The sequence below is a fragment of the Drosophila nasuta genome, chromosome 2R, assembly GCF_023558535.2.
Source record: "Drosophila nasuta strain 15112-1781.00 chromosome 2R, ASM2355853v1, whole genome shotgun sequence".
In the NCBI taxonomy this organism is placed as follows: Eukaryota; Metazoa; Arthropoda; class Insecta; order Diptera; family Drosophilidae; genus Drosophila; species Drosophila nasuta.
In genome coordinates this window covers 4935952-4957110 of record NC_083456.1, presented here as the reverse complement: position 1 = coordinate 4957110, position 21159 = coordinate 4935952, and the positions used below count along the sequence as shown (strand labels likewise).

The 21159-nt window shown below is 38.3% G+C and overlaps 3 protein-coding genes across 12 annotated transcripts; 2 read left to right on the top strand and 1 right to left on the bottom strand.

The window, feature by feature from the left end:
* LOC132787124 (uncharacterized) lies at positions 1-3283 on the top strand. Of its 5 annotated transcripts, XM_060794023.1 has the most exons (4): positions 1-266; positions 319-778; positions 1887-2122; positions 3023-3283. In XM_060794023.1, exons 1-3 carry the CDS (start codon positions 205-207, stop codon positions 2091-2093), a joined length of 729 nt encoding a protein of 242 aa, XP_060650006.1. In that variant the 5' UTR covers positions 1-204; the 3' UTR covers positions 2094-2122; positions 3023-3283. The 5 variants fall into 5 exon arrangements, with proteins under 5 accessions (XP_060650006.1, XP_060650008.1, XP_060650005.1 ...); XM_060794025.1 differs by lacking the exon at positions 3023-3283 and having other exon boundaries at positions 2-266; positions 334-778; positions 1887-2248; XM_060794022.1 differs by lacking the exon at positions 3023-3283 and having other exon boundaries at positions 2-266; positions 1887-2248.
* Positions 3284-7212: 3929 nt separating this feature from the next.
* On the top strand, positions 7213-13758 carry LOC132787416 (calcium uptake protein 3, mitochondrial). Of its 6 annotated transcripts, XM_060794446.1 has the most exons (11): positions 7216-7521; positions 10031-10175; positions 10232-10342; positions 10404-10451; positions 10510-10592; positions 10700-10765; positions 10945-11025; positions 11564-11653; positions 11761-12166; positions 12227-12384; positions 13369-13758. In XM_060794446.1, the coding sequence occupies exons 1-11, from the start codon at positions 7273-7275 to the stop codon at positions 13450-13452; spliced, it is 1521 nt and encodes a 506-aa protein (XP_060650429.1). In that variant the 5' UTR covers positions 7216-7272; the 3' UTR covers positions 13453-13758. The 6 variants fall into 6 exon arrangements, with proteins under 6 accessions (XP_060650431.1, XP_060650428.1, XP_060650433.1 ...); XM_060794445.1 differs by lacking the exon at positions 13369-13758 and having other exon boundaries at positions 7214-7521; positions 12227-12782; XM_060794450.1 differs by lacking the exon at positions 11564-11653 and having other exon boundaries at positions 7215-7521.
* Positions 13759-13849: 91 nt separating this feature from the next.
* LOC132787415 (serine/threonine-protein kinase/endoribonuclease IRE1) lies at positions 13850-20981 on the bottom strand. The gene is made up of 8 exons (XM_060794444.1): positions 20581-20981; positions 20357-20471; positions 17225-17668; positions 16945-17167; positions 15802-16883; positions 15553-15743; positions 15326-15490; positions 13850-15264 (listed from the first exon to the last, which is right to left on the bottom strand). Exons 1-8 carry the CDS (start codon positions 20758-20760, stop codon positions 14389-14391), a joined length of 3276 nt encoding a protein of 1091 aa, XP_060650427.1. The 5' UTR covers positions 20761-20981; the 3' UTR covers positions 13850-14388.
* Between the last annotated feature and the right edge of the window lie 178 nt (positions 20982-21159).

The window sequence follows — 21159 nt, the reverse complement described above, 5'->3', positions numbered from 1 at the left end:
GTAATCCAATTAAATGACACCTTGAATCTTAGGGGATGGGGGTCTCAAAGAGGACTTGTGCAAGAGTGGGGTTGAGTGTATAAGTGATTGTTGGTGAATTTAAGAAAACAATAGGCAGGGCAAACATTGACAACTAGATGTCTATTACCAAATTTCGATGTATTAACGATAATTTTAAAATTTCCTGAAATTAAATCGAATATTATGTCGCTCATCCATGAGATACTTCATCAGCAATTGCGACGCCTCTTAAGAGCCAAGCGGCGGTAAGTATTGAATGTATTGCCGGAATTATATAGAGCATATGTAGTCATCCAGCAGATCTAACGACAGACGCACAAGTTATTCGGTTGGCAAGAGAAGTCGCAATCGTTGGCAATCTCGATGCTATCGGCGATCTCCTGGTGGCCAGGACTCACATAGCGAAACAGTGACTTTCAGATTGAGTAGACAAGCCAGTTTGCCTGTGGGCAACCGTTGCATAGTACCCCTGTTGCACATATGGCTGCGACTGAACGAAAACACCTCAACCTCAAATCATATTACTCGTCAGCGTTGCATGCGTCGCATTCGACTGCAGCAGAGATCTGCGCTGGAGAATGCGACTCAAGTTGTCCAAATCCATTGGAGAAATTTCTGTCAGATGGTATGGCCAGCATCAAAGCAAACAACCATTGCCACGCAAACGGGTAGGAATCCTTATGTGGAGATTGTTCAAGCTAACAATGACCGAAATCGATTGTCATGGACGCAGAAGTTGAGAATTATCTTCCTTAAGGTAAGTCGTTAGCTCTCAACTATAATTGTACCCGCCATCGTCGATCTCCTAAAGTATATATATTTTTGATCAGCATGAACAGACAAGATAGGGTTCGTCTGCCTCTCTATATGGACTCCTACATGTCACAGACTACTCGTATATGAGCTAGAGCTACCAATAATTTAGATTCGCAAATAAATTTTGCGCTTAGAATGTTAAGGGGTCACACCACTGTAAACCTTGGTTTTGAATAGCTTCTTAGCGATATTTTTTAAACTAGAAGGCATGGGGTAAATGAATGAAATTTGGGTATGTTGTGAAACATATATTTTAAAGTACAACATTTTTGCTTGTTTAACTAAAACAAAATGTTATACAGCGATATGTATCCCCCCGCACTGAGACGTGCTTCGGTGAAAGACCTCCGCGGCACGTAACACAAATGGAGTAAATTTAAACCTACTGGGCGGAAAAAAAACCTCTTTATCTAAATCGGTATATCTAGAGAATGTCGTAGGGATTATTTAAATTATTGATTTTTGACATTTTAGTGAACAAAAAGTCAAAATTTCACTACAAATTTGGGTTATTTTCGTCAATTAATAATCGCCAAATAAATTAAAAAAAAAAACCATATGACATTCTCTGCGTATTCGCGGTATAAACATATGGTCGCAATTTAAGGCGAAAATGTTAAAAATTGTTCAAGTTTTGTTTTTTATATTCTAGGATAATTAAACCATTTTTAAGCAAAAAAATTTTTTGCGTCCATTTATTTTTAAATATTATAGTGGTGTTACCCCTTAAGAGAAGTTAAAAGCTACAGTCGAATTTTCTCCCAGAAATTAATATTCCAAAAAACACCAAATTATCCAAAAACCTACATATATTCTATATTATATAAGCCATAGAAGAGAAGTTATAGCAGATTTTCGAAAAAAAGCCATTAAAACCCGACAAAACATCAACTTCTAACATTTTTAACTAATCGCAACCAACAGACAGGTTCTATATAATTTCTAGGCTGTGGACGCTGATCAAGAATATATTATAAAAATGCCTTTATCATAGAGTCGAGCACTCTCGACTTTCTGTATGCAATAATTTATTTTTATCCCTTTTGCAGATCTCTAAAGTGCTGGAATCGGCACTCACCGATGCGAGTTCAAGTCCAGGGTATGTAAACACTTCGGCGGCCATGGAATTGATTAGCATTGGTGATTTATTTGACCAACTGAACTCAGTCCTCGTCGAACATTTAATTGACAATGCAGACTATGTAATAACTCCAAGCCAGTCGATGACACAATTTGACTTCGTTTTTCCAGAATAGACTCGAGATGCCACTGTTAATCAGTTAAGGTATACATTTTAGAACTCCACGATTATTTATCACTTTGGTTATTTTTTTCTCTATTTGTCGAGGCAAGATGTTTGAAATTTTCTTGCAATAAACCAACTCGTTTTCAAGGCGAGTCGCCAGCCTAATTCTAATTTAGTGGACATTTCAACGCCCAAAGGCGTTTTACAGCCCATAAACTGTGCATAAAATAGTTACCAATACAACTGCGGCTAGTTGGCCAAAAACCAACATTGACTACCATTGATCGATGGAATCACTAGTTGGAAGTGGTTCAGCTAGTTGTTGCTGGATATTTCAACCTCCTCCGATTGGTGGACAGACACTTTTCCTAGTGAAAATTTATGAGCATTAAAAGCATATTCTATGATCGCAACAGGTGCCTTTAGTATTTATGATCTAGAGTGCCAGTTGATTCGATTTTGACCCATTTCGAATGATTCATCTAATGATGAGACATCTTGCTTGGCAAATGGTAACTGGCAACGCACAACGAGCAACTGGCGCCTGTCGCCAGCTCCTCTCATCTCAATGAATGTCATCATCAAGCTGGCCAGCATCAAAGTTATGCGCTCGACACATGCAAAGAGGCAACTGAATCGGATTGGCAATTCCTGCTGCATTCCCACATGACGACAGCTAAATGAATCTCATTTAATTTGCCAAAATATTTATGCATTCCGCATTGTGGCATTGATTTTGTCTTCGACTTGGGCCGCGGCTCGCCCAAAATGTGTCCCTAATTTATGAGACTTATGAATCAAACAAATCTGTCACCCAACTTTATGACACTTTTCTTTCTCTTTTTTTTTTTTTTTTGTCATTCATTTCATATCGCTGTTGTGGGGGAACTTTTTTTTTGGATTGTCTCTGTCCACGCGGCTGACATTTTAATTTGGCAGCCATCGATGGCAATTTAATAAATGAAGAGCTTGATTTTAATGGGATCGCATAAGTTTGGGAGCGTGGTGAACAATTGATGGATGGGCAAGTGAAGGGCACCTTCAGTTAGCAAATGGGAACCTTGAACTACCAGACGCTGTCCGATGCCCGATGCCTGATGCTTGATGCTTGATGTTCGATACCAGAAAGCAACTGCAACACATTCCAAATCCTAATATCGATTTGAAATGTGATTAATTAAGTTACAACATATATTTGAAGACTGTCATAAATGTGTCAAATTGCATTTTCCTAAACGCATAATTTTACATATTTGATTTACACGAAAATTCTCAAAGTTCTGGCATAATTTTGTAATTAATATTTGAAATATTTGTATGCAGCAATTCGTTAGAAATTCTTTGGCTTTTATCTTAAGTGTTTGCAGGCTACTTGTTTGTGGCACATTCCCAGGCCTTGGCTCGTCAGACGACACCTGTTGAATGATGCTGTTGATGTTGTGGCAGGCGGCTAGCCACAGTTTGTGGCATCTGCATTCCGACTGAAGCTTTAATGTGAGCAATTTTTATTGTGGCTGCAACGAAATCGATATCAATATCGCGGCTATTAACCAAATCAGTGGAACGGCTATCGCACGATTGACAACAATTTATGGAACTTTGTGGCAATAACAATTAATAAAATTAGAAGAAAAAGAAAATAGAATAGAACAGCGCAGAGCAGCGCAGCTCTGGTGGCCAATAGCCAATGCGGTCGCTCACACACTCATTCTCGTCGCTGGCTCGGGTTACGTTGATATCAAAACTTAATCAAATATGAGAGAGACGAAACAAAAGAGTGGCATTGAGCATTTCGTTTTTCTTTTGGAGGTGAATCCGTGCGTCTAGCGCCAGTCGTAAAGAGTCCAGAGTTTTGGCCAGCCAAAAGCGTAGAATAGAATGCAGCAGCAACAGCAACAGCAACAGCAGCAGCGGCAACAACATGACAAGCAAACCGGCCTGATGGGACCGTTAATACAAGTAGAGAGTAGTCTGGAGTCTAGACTGTAATCCTTTGGAGATCTTGTTGTGCGATAAACTTGGCTCTGCGTCTGATTAGTGTGGCCTAATGTGACAGGCAAGCGACGTTGCAGATGTTTGGGGCACTTTTAACTGTTGTTTGAGTGATGTAATTGGAGCGGCAGCGGCAGCAGTGGCTTCCACATGTACATACGTGCACAACTGCCACCATTGCCGGCACCATTGTTAACCAACTGCCAGCCATAGCATAAATCAAGTGCCCAACACGATGTTAGATGCCGACCATGCTACGAGGAACATCGCGACTTGTTAAACAGGCCAACAAACCGGCTGCCGTTGCGCCCTCACTCCCCCATCCCTGCATCAGTTGTTGTCCTTAGGTGATGGTATAGTGTGTCCACCAAAAAAGGGTGTCATTCTTTTGAATGGATGATACATCAGGTTGAAGCTCAGATTCAGTTTCAGGCTGCCCCAAACCGTTTCCAGGCCGTGTTCCTGCCCCGCATATATGCCGTTAAGATTTACGAGTGTGTGTGACAGGGCAACGCCTCAGTTGAAGATCGCGTGTGGTCCTCAATTTAATTACAACTCAATGAGTTCGACTGAACTCGCCCAACAGGTGGTGCCTAAGGAATTCCCCTCTTCATATGGCCCAAAACAAAGACCCACAACAACAACAACAACAACAAAAACAAACAGAAGATGCATCAACTGCAGCCCAAATCACTTGACACAAAATGCTCTGTTAACTGATTGAGCATTGACATTGAACTTTTTTTTTTACTCAAGTCAAGTGTTATCAAAAACGATCAAAAATTGATCCCAGCGTCCATAGAGATTTCATGAGAATACCCAAAATATAATCAATAATCTTCTCAAATAAAAAAAAATATGTAAGAACCCGAGAAAGGGGAGCATAAATGTCAGAAATATGTTTGTAACAGATATATACAAATTTACCAAGCTCCTCATGTATCAATCTCATAATATTACCGTTAGACGATGCGTTAATCGAATGGAAAGCCATTCAATTATTACCTAATAGCCGAAGAAAGTCAACTTGAAGTGGGCTTGGCTCTTAAATGCCAAACTAATTAACTTTGGAACAAAGCATAAATAACCTGAGATACCATGTGCTTGCCCCCAAGGCTGGCGCTAAGTTTAGGGCCAAGTCAATATCTTTCTCTGATATTTTACTGCAATTTTGGTTTTTATACCCGTTACCCATAGGGTATAGAGTTTTAAAACTTCAGGAAATGAATGTAACAGACAGAACGACGCATCTCCACGTATATATATTCTTGATCAGGGTCAACAGCTGAGATGATATAATCATGTTCGTAAGAGATAGAGATATCTTTTTTCTCGACAGCATTTGTTAAGTTTGCACGCTGTTCGAAAATGTTTCAATATTTTGCCATAAACGCCTACTTCATCTGGTATACCTTCGGTATATTTTTAGCATTTTGTCATGGTATAATTTAAAATGAATACCGCATTGTTTTACTTTTACTCAAAATGGGTAGCGGGTATCTCACAGTCGAGCATACTCGACCGCAGCTTTCTTACTTGTATTTTTTTGGAAGTTCGCAATAAACGTAGCGGCTGCAAAGTCAAAAGCTAATTGAAACGACTTTATTACTACCAAAAAAAAAAAATGAAACCCTTTTGAATGGGAAATTATAAAGTGCATACATATGCATTATATCCGCAGGATATTTACCGCAGAAAGTCTCTTTGGCGAAGGCGTCAACAGAAGTTTTATGTGCCAACGGATATTTATATTTATACGGTTTAATGTCTTACGAATTGAATTTACCAAGACAGAAGACGTCGACTGGCGCTTGGGTTCGGGGCAATGTTAAATTTTACAACTTTCGCAGGAAAGGAAACACAATCCTTTACGTAAATATGAGCAACACACACGAATCGAAAAAAATAAGAAGAATTTCATAATTTACGAGCTCATAACTGGCCAGAAATGGAAACCGTAGCAAATGTGTCGGCTTCGGCGTCTGCTAAGGCATTGGGATTTCGAGATTAAGACAATGCCATGTGGTTCACAAAGTTGATACCAGTTTTTAGTTCACGTGTTGCATGTTGTATGCAACTAGCAACTGGCAACAGTCAACTGATCGTAGTGTCAACTTCACCTGTGGCCACAATCTAGCTCGTAGCCAAAGCCAAAGGGCGCAGCTTAGGTTTCTCCAGTCCAAGACAAGTGCCGCATCACATGAAATCGATATTTTCATCTCATCTTTTTATTTATTTCGTTTTTTGTTCTTTTTTTGCTGAACAGAGAGAACATTTCTATTGAACTTGTTGTGTTGAACCGGTTTGATTCGATTTGATTCGAGTTGCATTGAATATTTTTTTTCCCTTAAATATTTCGACATTTTTATTGATTTCTAGCCGCATTTTTATCATACATTTGTTTTTCCCCAAAGTACATCGTATGAGTCATTTGAGCTTTGGACTTGTGATTTGACGAAACAAACTCAAAAGGTGCGGGCACGTCATCAGCCAATTCAGACATGCCTAATAAAAATATTGAAATTAGCAAATATGCGTCAAATGATTGCTGCTGTGCTTTTCAAGTGAAAACCACAGCCATTCACGTTGTCAGGATTTTAAAATCATTTCAAGAATTGCGTACATGGGAAACTTGTGTGAGTTTTGGCACGTAGTCCCCAAAACGATGGTACTTTCCAAATGGCCTGCACCTTTTTACGGTACTGCAACTATGTGGTTAATGGAATGGAGGAAACAAATAAAAATCTCATTTTTAATAAATGAGTAATTCGAATTATCTGACCGTTCTTAAAAAAAAAACATGAAATGGAGATAAAATAACAACAATATAATATTATAAATTACACAAATTTTAAATTTTTTGGGTTATCCCTCATTTGTAAATAAATAAATAAAGCTTTTTTAGATTAACAATTAAATTAAGTAAATTTGAAAGTGTTTTATTATATTTACTTTATACAAAAACTAAAATTAGTTAACTCAAAAACCTAATTAAATTATTTATATTATTATGTTCAGCATTTTCAAACAACCGCCAAATAGTTTCTCGTCACATACAACTCTGTATATTTCTCGCCTACGTGGCAACGCCACCCTCGCATTACGTGACAAAACGCAGCATAGTGGCCCTTACGTCTTTTCTATTTGTCATTTGGTGTAGGGTTTTTCTGTCAAAGATCTCGCAAAGGCCTATCACAATGACGAATGTATTAACGCGTTTAACGGTTCAAACAAGTGCATTTATTTCGACGCGACAACGCTTGGCAGTTTGCAAATCGTTATACAGAAACGTCAGCTATGGCTATGGCACAAAATTACAGCCCAAAAACAATCGTCGCCTTCTATCGCTGCTGGGCTACAGCGCTGTCTCATTGGCGGCACTCGGCGCGTTTATCACATTTCGAAGTTCCGTCAACAAAGCGAATGCAATGAGGAAGAAAAGCCTGGTAATATAAAAACAAAAGTATATATATAACAAAACAATAACACTTATTATTGTAGTGAATTGTATAAAGATGGGGGTTCGTGGTGGAAAAGTCAATAATTGACCGTAAAAGACTCGCGCAGTTATTTTTAGCTTGGGGCAGCTTACGTTACACATAGACAGCTGTTGCTTTACGTTACGCATAAGTCAACAGCTGTTTGACGTTTCATGGTTTTTGTTTTGCTCCGAGCATTCGCTGCACATTTTAGTTGTGTTATTTGTGCTTAGATTGAATTTTAATGAAATCCCCAACGGAAATTTTTTACTCATTACACGTCATACGAAACGATTAGTCATTTTGAAACCTACTTCTATCATGAGAAGTGGTTCACGGTCGTTATCACTTTTCAGGCGCCTAGATAGTTTTTTGTTGTTGACGTTGTCGCTGTTGTGATTGTTGTTGTTGCGTGCCCAAGTTCATTGAACAAACAGCAACGGCAATAACAACAAGTAGTTTTCAAACCTGTTGACATTGTCTGCTTTTTGGGGGGGACAGACCCAAACAATTGTCGACGTGCGTTGCGTGCTCTGCGCTCTGATAAGCACCATTTTTTATATTCTGGGGTGTGAAGAACTAATATTTACATTAAGTGCTTTTGATCAAACTTTAAACAAATGTGGGTTATATTATGCTCTCAGCGCGGTTGACATTTGTCACCATTTTCTGGAAAAATAAGTAATAAAATGTTGTTGAGATTTGAAAATGTTGGAGTTTGGACATTGAACAACTCTCGAGATTGAAATTAACATACTTATCATCTTCATCGCACTTTTACAGTGAAAACTCCCTCAGCGCACTTTTCTGATAGGGCTCTTGGCCTGACACTTGATATTAATTTTGGTAACGTCTACTATAAAGATTTTAAGTGAGGGACAATCCCGGAAAATCATTTTATATAATTTTGCCTAATTCATTTATTCCGATTGTAAATATATTAAAAAAGCTGTTTTATTGTATGTATTTGTAATGATTTCAAATACTCTTAAAAAATAATACAAAATTTAACTGATGAAAAGCTCACAAATTAGATTTTCCTTAAGTGAATCTGTTTTAAAAAGAAATTATAGCACTGCATTATATTAATGAATTAAAAAAAGCAAGTTTCTTTTATATCAAGATAAAACGTTGCCTAGAATTTTAAATTTGCAAGAAATTAGAATAACTGAAGAAGCCGAGTAGAACTATCTTGGAAGCTCCTTGCCGACGCTTAAATTCGTTAAAATTAAAATATATTACTGTATCTATGTATATATTCTAATATAAGTGTAGCCCATTAATTTGTATGTAATAGAAAATCATGCCACACACCTTGAAAATAAGAATGAAAAGTGCATTTGGTTATGTATGTAATATGATGAAGTGGCAAGTAGATGCGAACTCCGCCCACGCACCTGACAACGTTTGCTTGAATGCTGACAGAGTGTCAGTCACTGAAAATTTATTTAACCATCGATCTGGTTACTGATTTGATACACCCACTATGCCAATGCCACCAGACACAGACGCAGACGCAGGCGTGGTTTTGATTTTGATTTTGGATTTGGATTTGGTTTTGGTTTTGCTCCAAAAAAGGCGTCCCTGACATGTGCCAAGTCCCTGGGCCAAGTTATGACAACGAAGCGGTGACGACGACGACCCAGAGGCTGAGATTGCAACTGCGACTGAGACTGAGACTGCGACTGATGATGATGAATGAGTTTTAATTGTTAACTATAAATCCAGCCTTTGGGGCCTGTGGTTCTCCTCCTGCTGTCTGGATGATGTCAGCCCAGTTATGAAGAATTATCACACGATTCTTGTCTTGTGGGTCGTGGGCGTAAAGTGCTCCGAGTTCAGTTGCGGCTGTTGCACATGTCTAACATTCAAATTGCGCATTGGCCTTTTGTTTTGTTGGATTTGGATTTATATTTGATTCTCATTTTTTTTTTGGGGCTGCTTGCGCAGACATGTTGCCCAGACAGAGGGCGCAACTTGGCTGGCTGAAAATTGAGTCATATTGTATTCCTGGGGCAGCAGCAGTGGCTACATTTTGTGTGTGTGGCATTAAATGTCAGATTTATGGAGCTTATGCCAATTTATTATACAAGTGTGCGCCCAAAAAAACTTGTTACCATATCAATTATGCACTTTATTTGGCAATTGGATTAGCCAAGCTTAACGTGAGAATCCTGTCCCATCAATATCACAGTTTAAAGCCCCACTCTCGCACACACTCACGACATTTTCATATTTAAATGAAGTTCAAGTCGTGAATTACACATTAATCAAAACGTCACCAGACTCAGCTCAGCCAGAGTTCCGATATCGATCAGTATTCTTGACTCTTTCGATGCCGCCGGCCTTTGTGAGCAATCGGAAATTAAGGCGATCCAATCGCTGCGTTGATTTATGCCAATTATATATATTCTTGTTGGATGTGGAACTGTATTGAATTACCCAACGATTCATCTTGTATCGCCTATCAATGCAGCACCGCGACGAGACCGAGACTGAGAATATCAAGCTGACGGCGCGCGAAAGACGCTTTATCAAATTCGCCTCTGTGGAGTATGGCGATCAGTTGTATATGACTCCGCAGGACTTCCTAGAGTCTGTGGTGGAACAGGAGCCTAGACGTGAGTATAAATTCATTTTAAATTCTAGATAATCATTCATTTCAAAATTATTGCAGCTCGTCTTAAGCGTCGCATACTCAGCAACGAAGAGGTGGAGAAGTACAAGGATCAAACGCCTGCAGTCAAAAAGGGTTCCTCTCGTCTATTTCGTAATCTCAGAGATAAAGGTAACATAATAACGCTCATGTGTGAAAATTAAATACCTTAACCTTACGTCATACTCCACAGGCATTGTTTCCTACACGGAATACTTATTTCTACTATCCGTATTGACAAGTAAGTTGGTCACCTACCTATGCATCGTTTAAATTTACTACGTTATTATACATTTCAGAACCCAAGTCGGGCTTTCGCATTGCCTTCAACATGTTCGACACTGATGGAAATCAACGCGTGGATAAGATTGAGTTTCTCGTCGTAAGTGAGAAAGGCAGAATTTATTCACTTTACCCAATATCAATCGCTGTCGTTGCCCTTCGTCTTTATTTTTATTTCATTATTATTATGATTTCTTAATTGTGCAGATTGTTTCGATTTTGGCTGGTGCTTTGAAGGACATTCAAGATGTTGATCCGAAAACAAAGGAACTTGTAAGCTTTACTTTTATTATGATTTATTATCTTTTAACTAATTTAAAATCTATCTAATACACAATTTAATGTTAGCCAGCATTATTAGCAAGGAAGTAAGAGTTTTGTGTAGCAGTGATTATTTGTTTGAATTAAGTACATTTTTTTTACAATATAATTTATTTAATTTAATGATTTAGCTGCTCCGTTTAGTACCGTATGAGGATCCAAATACTAAGAATAAGCCCACTCCGGAAGAACCTCCACGGAAAAAGGGTCTTGTAAGTGCGCTGAGAACTTTCTTACTCCATACAAAATGAGAGCTTTGGCTTTGCTTCCAGAAATCTACGCTTACGTTGTAAAATATGCACTGAAGGCATATGTACGTAGAAGCTTAGCAGTTACTTGTTGCGTTGTTGTTACGTTACAGTTGAGTACGTTGTTTGTACAGCGGCAGGAGCAGCAAGCAGTGCACCACTGCTTACATACGTAGCAGCTTACACCATTATTATTACTCGTTACGTTTTGTTGATTTCGAATTTTGTTATGTACAGACATTTATAAGAGAGAAACAAAAGCTGTTCATTTGCTTTGTATATATTTTAAGCTTGTTATAAATTTTATATGCTTTTAAATTGTTATTATGTTTTGCGTTCACTTAACATATTATTTCGTTTTTTACGTTTTTCTCCCGAAAACAAAACTTGTTACCAAAAAAAAACCCCCGATATTAAAACCTAACTTGTCTTTTCACCATTTCTAACAAACCCAAAATTATCCTGTCCACCTATCCGGAATGTATATGTATTAATATCCCAGATGGAGCGCATATTCAGTGGCGCTTGGAAAGAAAAGCACGGTGACCAATTGAATGAAGGTGAAGAAAATTCAAACGAGACTCCCGATGAGGTAAAGTCAAGCATGCTGCCTGAGCTTATACTATATGTGCTTAGACTGTGACTAATGCGTAATATAATAGAACTTGCTAAATACTAAAAGACTTCATATACTTACAGCGTGACTATGTTAACGATAGTGAGGGATTGCAGCGACGTCACCAAGTTGCCACCACGTTGCAACTGCATTTGTTTGGCAAACGGGGAACCGGCGTCATCAACTACGATAACTTCTATAAGTTCATGGACAATTTGCAAACAGAGGTGCTTGAACTCGAATTCAATGAGTTCTCCAAGGGTCAGACCCATATCTCAGAGCTGGATTTTGCCAAAATTCTGCTGCGTTACACGTATCTGGCCACCGATGAGTACGATGTGTTCCTAGAGCGTCTGCTGCATCGCGTCAAGGACGAGAAGGGAATATCATTCAATGATTTTCGCGATTTTTGCCATTTTCTAAACAATTTAGATGATTTCACCATTGCCATGCGAATGTACACGTTGGCCGATCGTGCTATCTCCAAGGGTGAGTTCACTGGATTCAGCTAATTTTATCGTCATTAAACATTGATATTTGACTTTGCAGATGAGTTTGCGCGTGCTGCTAAAATCTGTACTGGATACAATTTGAGTGAGCATTTGATTGATACCGTTTTTGCCATATTCGATGCAGACGGCGATGGTCTGTTGCATTATAAGGAGTTTATAGCGATCATGAAGGATCGCCTACATCGGGGCTTCAGAGTAAGTGAGCGTTTCTTTGACTACAATGAAGCACTGGATGCGTACGATGATCCAGAGTATCCGATGTTTCTTGCGTGGCGCCATCGTGTCTGTCGTCACTTGGATTTTTACATTGACAGCGATGCACTATGGCATTAACCAATCGCTTCGCTTCTGTTGTTGTTATTAAATGTGCTTATATGTATGTGTGTCCCTGTATTGTTTTTGTTAATTGCCTTTTAGTTATAAGCCTAATATTTGAGTGTTTCACCACATAAGCTTTACATTTATATTTTTATCTATTTAATTACTTATCTGTATTGTTACCAATTGTTAACCGACTCAATTGGTTTATAGCACGCCATTTATTTATAATATTCAAAATAATATTTTTAAGTTTTTAAGCGGCCAAATTAAACACATTAAAGTTTATTATCTATTTGAAATATTTATGTTTCTTTAATTTTTAAAATCTTTTTTAATAGAGGATTATTATTCCTCGGTCTAATACTAATTTATTTACAGCACTTCAACAATACATAGAGCCTCTTATATGTTTTTTCAAAATTCCTTCATTATGTTTGTCGTTTTTTTCCATATACATCGCATTAGCCACTTGTTGATTATTGGTTAATCAAATATTTTTATTTTGCCATCATCATGATTCACACTGCCGCTTGAATAGAGCTGACGACTAAATACTAGTCTAAAGTTACACGTATAAAGATTAGCAATATGTTGTTTTGCTTTTTTGTTATTACTTTAGCCTGGTGACGATATCATTAAGATGCGTTATAAAAAATCAAATGACTCTGATGCCAGTTCAAAGGTTAGTCTAGGCCATATGGAATCCCAGTGTTATTTCGATCTCTACACTGTTCTACTGCTGCTTATCATTGATCACTTGTCGTATCACCCAATTTCACACAATAACTTTTACTATTAATATGTTTGCCATAGCTTATTGTTGTTGTTGTTATTAATAGCGAAACTGTTGTCTTACAGTCGGTGGCCAAAACCGAGGGCTGGGATGCCTTCAAGTACTGCCTGAATCAAGAAATGAAAGCACTAAAAAAAGGATCCAACTAAGTGTCAACTGACTGATTGCGCAGCCGTAGTACATATGACAGAAGATGAAGCGAAAGTGACGCCAAAGTGAAACAAAACACACAAAAATTCTAGTTACCAATTTTTTCTTCCAAAGAATCAAAATCTCTTGTTTTAGCTCCAAGTACTTAAACCAATTATTTATTATTGTTAAACTTTAAAATTGTTATGACTTTGTTGATCAAAACTATGCCAAAACTTATATGATTTGAGATCTTTATGAGCACTAACCAATGCAGTTAACTTACCAAAAGATAAATGAAACCGACAACGAATAAATACAAAATTCTTATTTAAATGTATATATTTCTTCATAATTACATTTAGTAAAACAAGGACACAAATGCAAATTAGTCTGTTGATTAAAAAAAAAGTCCAATTTTGGTTGGTGTTACGAAACTTTTAATACTAAAAAGTGCATTATTACTAAAAAAAACAACTATACTGTAGAGTCTACAGTGTAGCTAATTTACACATTATTTTACCGTATATTCATCGTCTTGGGGGAGCCGGTTCATTAAGGATACTTAAATAATATAAATATTCATACAATAATGGTGTATAAAACTCTTGCACTATTTTCTAGATAAATTTGCACTTGGGCATTAAACAGAATTACATCAAATTATCACAGTTGAATTGCGTACATTCGATTGACGCAATTATTCTCTTCTCACTTTCCTAGCGATTATACATACTTATATAAAATAGGTCTAGTTTCCTCATATGAATTTCGATCAGTACGTTTTCCTTGCTTTTATCTAAACATTTAACTAATAACACGACATTGATTGGGAATTGTTTTGGAATAGTTGCATAGAAAAATTGCACATTTAAAATTATAAGAATTATAGTAAAATAATTAATTGTAATAAACTATTTACAACTACACAAGTGATGTGTTATAACAGATTAGTTTTAATCCGATGTAGCTGACGGCAAAGTCCAGCTAACAAATTTCTCCTTGTCCTGCTCCTTAGGACCAGCAGTATAATTGCGATTACCTGGTTTGGATCGTCGAAATTTAAAATTAGCGAACACATCGCGTTTGTCATTATCTGCTCCCAGAGTCTGCGTATCCAGCTCCAGATTACGCTGCAATCCGACGCCGGCAACCAGCTCATCATTTACTGGTTTTCGAAAATTATAGGCGCCTTTCCGCTGCTTTAACTGTTGTTGTGCTAACGTCGATGACGCTGGTGGCGTTTTCTTGGGGCTACCCACTTTGGGCAGCGGTTTAGGATCCCGCATCAATAAGGGGAAAAGTGCATCATCGGCATCAAAATACCAGGGACGGGAAAAGTGATAGCCAGCGTTGTAGTACGGCTTGAAGATGGGCTCATTGGAGCAAATACTGAATGCATGATAGGCATGCGAAATAAGCTGCGGGAATCGATCAACCCAATAGTTGGTGAACTCATGTGGTATGCAACCAAGCATCTCTTGGGCCTCGGCAGTGAGTTCGTGATAATGATGCTTCTTATTGCGTAGAGCACGCAACAAGTCCCGCACACTAGCACCCATATAGCCGCGATACTTTCGCAGATCATCGGTAATCAATGGATCTAAATGGGCGTTCCAATCGTCCAGAACAACAATGCGTCCGTTTTTCTCCAGTGACTTTAAAGGCTCTGCTTGAAACTGCAATTTCTCCACACGATCGCTAACGTCTTGCAGAAAGCTGAGCATTTTGGGTTCATCCCAAAATAGCGGATGATTGCCGATACAACGAGCAGGTGGACGCGCCTGTGAATCCTTCTGTATCATATCAGATATAAGTTGCTCCGCCAGTATCTAAAAGAGGATTTTGATAATTACATACAATACAACATAAAAGTACAAATCATTTGCTTACAATTTTGTTATGCTCCTCAGTACCGTCGGCGCGTAATTTGGACAAATTATATTCATGGGAAAGTATATTCGCTTGGCGCTTGAGAGTGTCACCAAAGGCATGATGACCACCGCTCAGCACATAGTAGTAGACGCAGCCCAACGAGAATATGTCCACAGCGGTTGTCTTTAAATAAATCAAAACATAAGTACTATAATCGAATATTCGGTTAAAACCAGTTAACTTACCGTACGTTGCGCCCGCATCATCTCAGGGGCTATCCATCCATCGGTGCCAGTGACCCCGGAACGACGCGAAAAACTGGTGCGTCCAAAGTTGAGCTTCTTACAAAGACCAAAGTCTGATATCATAACGCGTACCTTGCCCTTGGCATCGGGCAGCGACAACAGCACATTTTGCGGCTTGATGTCACGATGAACTGTCAATAAATACACAAGTTAAACAAATTTGATAAGATATTCGGTGTATTTACTTACCAATATCAAGGGAATGTAAGTGACCAAGTCCAGCCGCTGACTGAACAAGAACCTCCCAAATATCAATCTGTTGACGCAGTTCCAGTGAGCGATCACCCTCAGTGTAGTCCTGCAGTGTGGCTGCACAAAGCTCCACGGCGATATATCGAAATTGACGATCCTGCTCGGTGCAGAAGTAACGCACCACATTTTCGTGGGCATCGGATTCTCTCAGCAGCGCAACTTCACGATCAGCAAAAGTGAAGCACTCAGGTAGCAAACGTTTCACTGCTACAAAACGTTCCTCAAAGTTGCCCTTAAAGACAAAAGTTCCTTCGCAGCCTTTTCCAAGTACTTCGTTGGAATTGAAGCTGATCTTGCCCACACGTACATGACCTTGGCCCAAATCAACAAGATCCTGTGCGCTGATATTGCTCGCATTACTTCCATTACTGCCATTTGTACTTCCATTTGCAGCCTGCTGAGCCATTGTCTTGGATCCATTTTCGCTCTGTTTTTGCAATTCGCGCATTGTGCTGCATGTGTACCAGAACAACGCTATCATACCCATCACTATGACAATCAGTATCTGATGAACTTTTCCGCTCGGATGATCCATAAACCACTCGTTAATAAATGCTTGAACCTTGTTGCTGTTGGCCAGAATAATGGTTTTCGTGCGATTGATCGTATTGGGTCGCGATTCAATGGTAATCTCCACCATCTCTGGATCCGTTTGCACGCCAATATCAGCAGCGTTCTTTTCATTATTCGCTAGCAAACCGTATCCATCGTTATAGTTGTGTATTGTTGCCAAACTGTTAACATCTTTGGTTGCTGACGGTGTTGGCGAAAGGTGCAAATTGCCCTTGTTAGCATCATTGGGCATATTGTAATGACCTAGCATAATGCCGGGATTTTCTTGTAGCACGTCATTTATGTAAACCGTGCGAGGATCGTTTTCTTGATTATTGTTCAACTCGGCAACGGGTCCGTCCAGCAACTTAATTGGGGGCGTTGTTGAAATTCGGGGCGTATTCTTGTCCACCAACGACGGCAATGCATAAAGACCACGCTGATGCTCGCCCACGTAGAGGGATTGACTGTGGCATAAGGCAAAGAATTAGTTATTGTTTTACAGAGTTTATGTATGTGTAAACTTACAATAGTTTAACTGTGTTGACATTGCCAATTTTCGACTCCTCAACTATGGCCTGATAAGCCTCGTCGGAAACAGTCGTGAAAGGCACGCTGAGCAATCCATCAGGTCCTAGCAGAAATGCTGCCACCACAGGACTATTTAGATCGCGTTGCCACAAGAATTTACCCTGCTTCCGATCCAGGGTGACAATCTGGCCATTGCTTGTGGTGGTCAAGTGAATGTACTCTGTTAAAACATAAATGTAATGAGATAAGAACAGAAACTAGTGAATATTTTCCTTACCATATTCCTTTGCCAACTCTGGCGGTGCACTGAGTGCATTGTAATCATAGAATGTTATATTCCAGGGCTTTGCGTTCTTATCCTTGGCCAGGCTATCATACATCATGACCGTATACTGAGTGCGACCCAAATAAATAGCTCGCGATGTAGCCCAGCCAATTTGATCGCCTTCTTTGCCTTCCATATTGGTATCACCAAAGCCCATGACTTTCTCACGCCTGCCTGTCTTTGGATCGACCATGTACCATGTGTCGCTCTTCTTGCCCGAATAGAGAATACCATCGGAGGAGCGACAAGGTGCATTGGCAACCAACTGCGGTATTGTGTAGGGTAGCTTCTTCAGACTTCCCATTTGGCCAAGTTGATAAATGCTGCCATCACGTGGATCGGGTAGATAATGTGGAACTTGAACATTTTGTTGGGGCTCCGCAACAATGGGTGGATCTAAAATGAAATTTTCAATTAATTTAACAAGCTGGCAATGATTCTAATAGTTCTTCATGACAAGTATAATTGAAGTGGTTGTCGTTCTAATCGAAAACAAGAAACAAAGCTACACTTCAATAAGATTGATTGTTAAATATCTGCTTTCAGTTTTGTAGAAAATTCAAAGAAATTAAGGTAATCTAAGAAATTAAGTACTGATGATTTATGTTTGTTATTCTATCATAATGAAATTTCAACTTTAGTAATACTAGCAGTAAAATATTTAAATTTTAATGAGTATGCTATTGGATCTACCTTCTTCAAAGTTCCTTCTTTATAGGGTATATGTGTTTTTCAAATAAAAACAACTGCAATGCAGTCAAAATTTCATGACAGTCCTCCAGTAATATATGGAGAGCAAAGACACTTGAATACATATTTGATTAGCGAGTGCAGAAGCCTATATTGGCCCACGTGTTTGCAAAACATTCTCTGAGTAATTTTCTAATAAATATACTAGTGAATTTGAGCTTAAACTTTTTATAAATCATAATTCAAAAATGCTGGGTTTTTCCATATTCCCAAAGGTTTCTTTAGAAATAATTCGAAATAATCTGGAAAACAAGCCCAGTCCACAATCAGCACATTAAATATTTAAATTATGTAGATTCACTATACTGGAATTGCTAATTCTGATAAGCTCTAAAAATGCAAATAAGAAGTTGGTTTAATTAGTTAACTGTATACAGTAACAAAAGCAAGTGCATAAGCTGCAAATGACAAGTCGTGAGTTATATAACGGTTCTACGTTAAGTACAGCCATTACCCACATATAATTTATCTCAGTCAGCCCGTTACTGTTCTCTCTGGTTCTGTGTAACTAGTTGTAATCATACAAAATACCGGCAATATCGAGAAATTAGGTGATATTGCTTGTTGTAGTAAGAAGCGTTTTCAAATGTTGCGGGTACACGGCAACAAAAGCGAACGAAACGAAACACAACAATGTGGCAATGTGACGACTTTATCGCGCCCATTTCTCGTGCTTAGCCTTATCACTAATTAACCCACACAAGCCGTTGTTAATTATTCGACGGAAAGAGAGCAAGAGAATCGTAATACAAGAAGTTTGTTTTGGGTTTGCCAACTATTTGTACTATAGTATATGCTAGGTCATTTAACCCGCCTTGCCGGCCACTTTAATTAGCATGCGTATTCTAATCAAATAGCGGCAGAAACATTCATCTATCCAACTGTTGGCTTGGTCATTCGTCGGGACATGTGATGAGGTAATATGTTTTTGAGCTAAAATCTAGATCGATACATCTTTATAATTTTGTTATGGTCGACAAATTGCAATAATGCATATATAATTATATTTAACCGTTCGTAATCGTATTATGACATGTTCCTAACAACCAACCATTAAATGTGTCTCGAATATACTTTGGTCAAGCCTGGAAAATCGAATTCAGATGGTGCCCATGTGTTGTGTTTCTAATTCCAATTTCCACGAAATGAAAAGCCACACACACAAAAAGCAACATTAAATTTTCAATTCGAAACTAGCCACATGCACAAATTGTCATATATTATAGTGTACTATATAGATGTATGGTTGTGGGTTCATTTTTTTGTTATTTCATTTATCGATACCAACAATCTTTGAGAGGGGGGCGTATAATACTCGGTACTATGCATGAGTTGAAATGACTGGCCGCATGGTGATTCTATATTACTCTCGTAAATAATATATAAATGTCTGCGGGTTTTAAAGATAACCAACGGAAGAACACCAATACAATATGAATATTCCTTGATAAAGCACATAAGCTGGCACACAACCATAGGAAAAAACAAACATAGCTCTATTAATAGCAATAATTTAGCAAAAGCAAACATAAAACAAATTCAAAAAAATATGTACAATACATGTGTGCGACATTTATCGGATTGTAAATTTGTTATAGACCATCACAATACCCTTTACTAATTTTAATATTAAAATTGTATTATTTGCTATCTGGTCTAACCTACTGTTATACTATCAATCAGCGTTAACTGACATACTCCCAATATAACAATAAATTCGCACCGTTAAATCATAGTATAGCTACACGATGGCACTTTCATTAAAAGATTCGTTTACGTTGTGAGATTGTGTGACTCTCACACACACATATAATGTACATGTAAACATGCCGCCGCTGTTATCAGAAGAAAATAAATTGAAATAAAAACCAAAAATTACAGTTCATTTGTAGCGTGAGCATCTGAGCCAAACGCATACAAATGTTCAAGTGTGTGTTTTAGTGTTTCTGTGTTGTTTGTGTACGCATGCTACGCTTTGTTGCCGATGAGCGATGAGCTCATCACAGAGAGCAACTTGCTCTTGTTTATGTTGCAGTTTTAAGCAATTATTGCGAAATCAGCTTTGATGCAACAGCTTTGAGGTCAAAGCAGTGCCGGTGACAAAGAGAAAGGGAGTGCGGCAAAGAGAGAATACATTTGCTGCCATATGCTTAATATCTCACACAAACACACACAATTGCACACTGTGACACGCGGTGTAAAATGGGGCTACCTTTAACGATTGCATTTCAAGTAAAAAAGAAACAAGAATAAAGTAGCAGTAATATGTGGTTTGTTCCTTCATAGTTTGTGTGCGTGTAATTTATATATGTATGTTTATGTATTAGTAATTACCGTCGGCTATTGTCCATCGTATTTCACTTGTAATCGGATCGATTGCTGTCAATCCGCCGCCTAGCGTAGAGAACACCATCAACGCTTCCTCGTCGCGGGCAAGGTCCGTGCAATCCTATACAAAAGAGTAAGCAAAACAATTTGTTAATTGACATTAAAAATGAATATGGGGCAAAGGGCAAAAAGTGAACCCGCATATTTATTGGCAAATACTGTCGACTTACCGCCTTGTCTTCTGCGCTGCTCACAACTTCTGCTGAGTCGGCATTTGCACCTGTCGTTTGTTGTATTGCTGATGCAATCACGCCGCTCGACAGCAAAATGAACGCGCAACAAAAGACGTAGTATTTCATTTTGCAAACTTCAGACGACAACAACGTCGACGTCTTTGTTGTTTTTTTCATCGCGAGCGACACGGGGGAAAATTTGTATTCTTTTAATTTGAATTGTAATATGCACTTGCAGTCATATGCTGTCAATTATGTGTATCATATTTTCACACGTTTTAATTATTTATTTTTGCTCTATTTGTCACTTCACTCATTTGCGTACGTTTTTTTTACATTTAATAATGCGTATTTCTTCCATTCGTCATTGTCGCGTAGTGTCAAACTGTTCATGCAGTGCGACCTTTCATTCAAATGTAAAAAAAAACTTAAAATGAAAATACCAACTCCGCAAGAAAATACCAAATAATGGTTCACTAGTTCAAATAAACTATGCAATGATTTAACTTTAAGGTTATTAAATTGCTTTGATTATTTATTTTATTCTGGTACAATTATTATCTTATTCTCAAAATA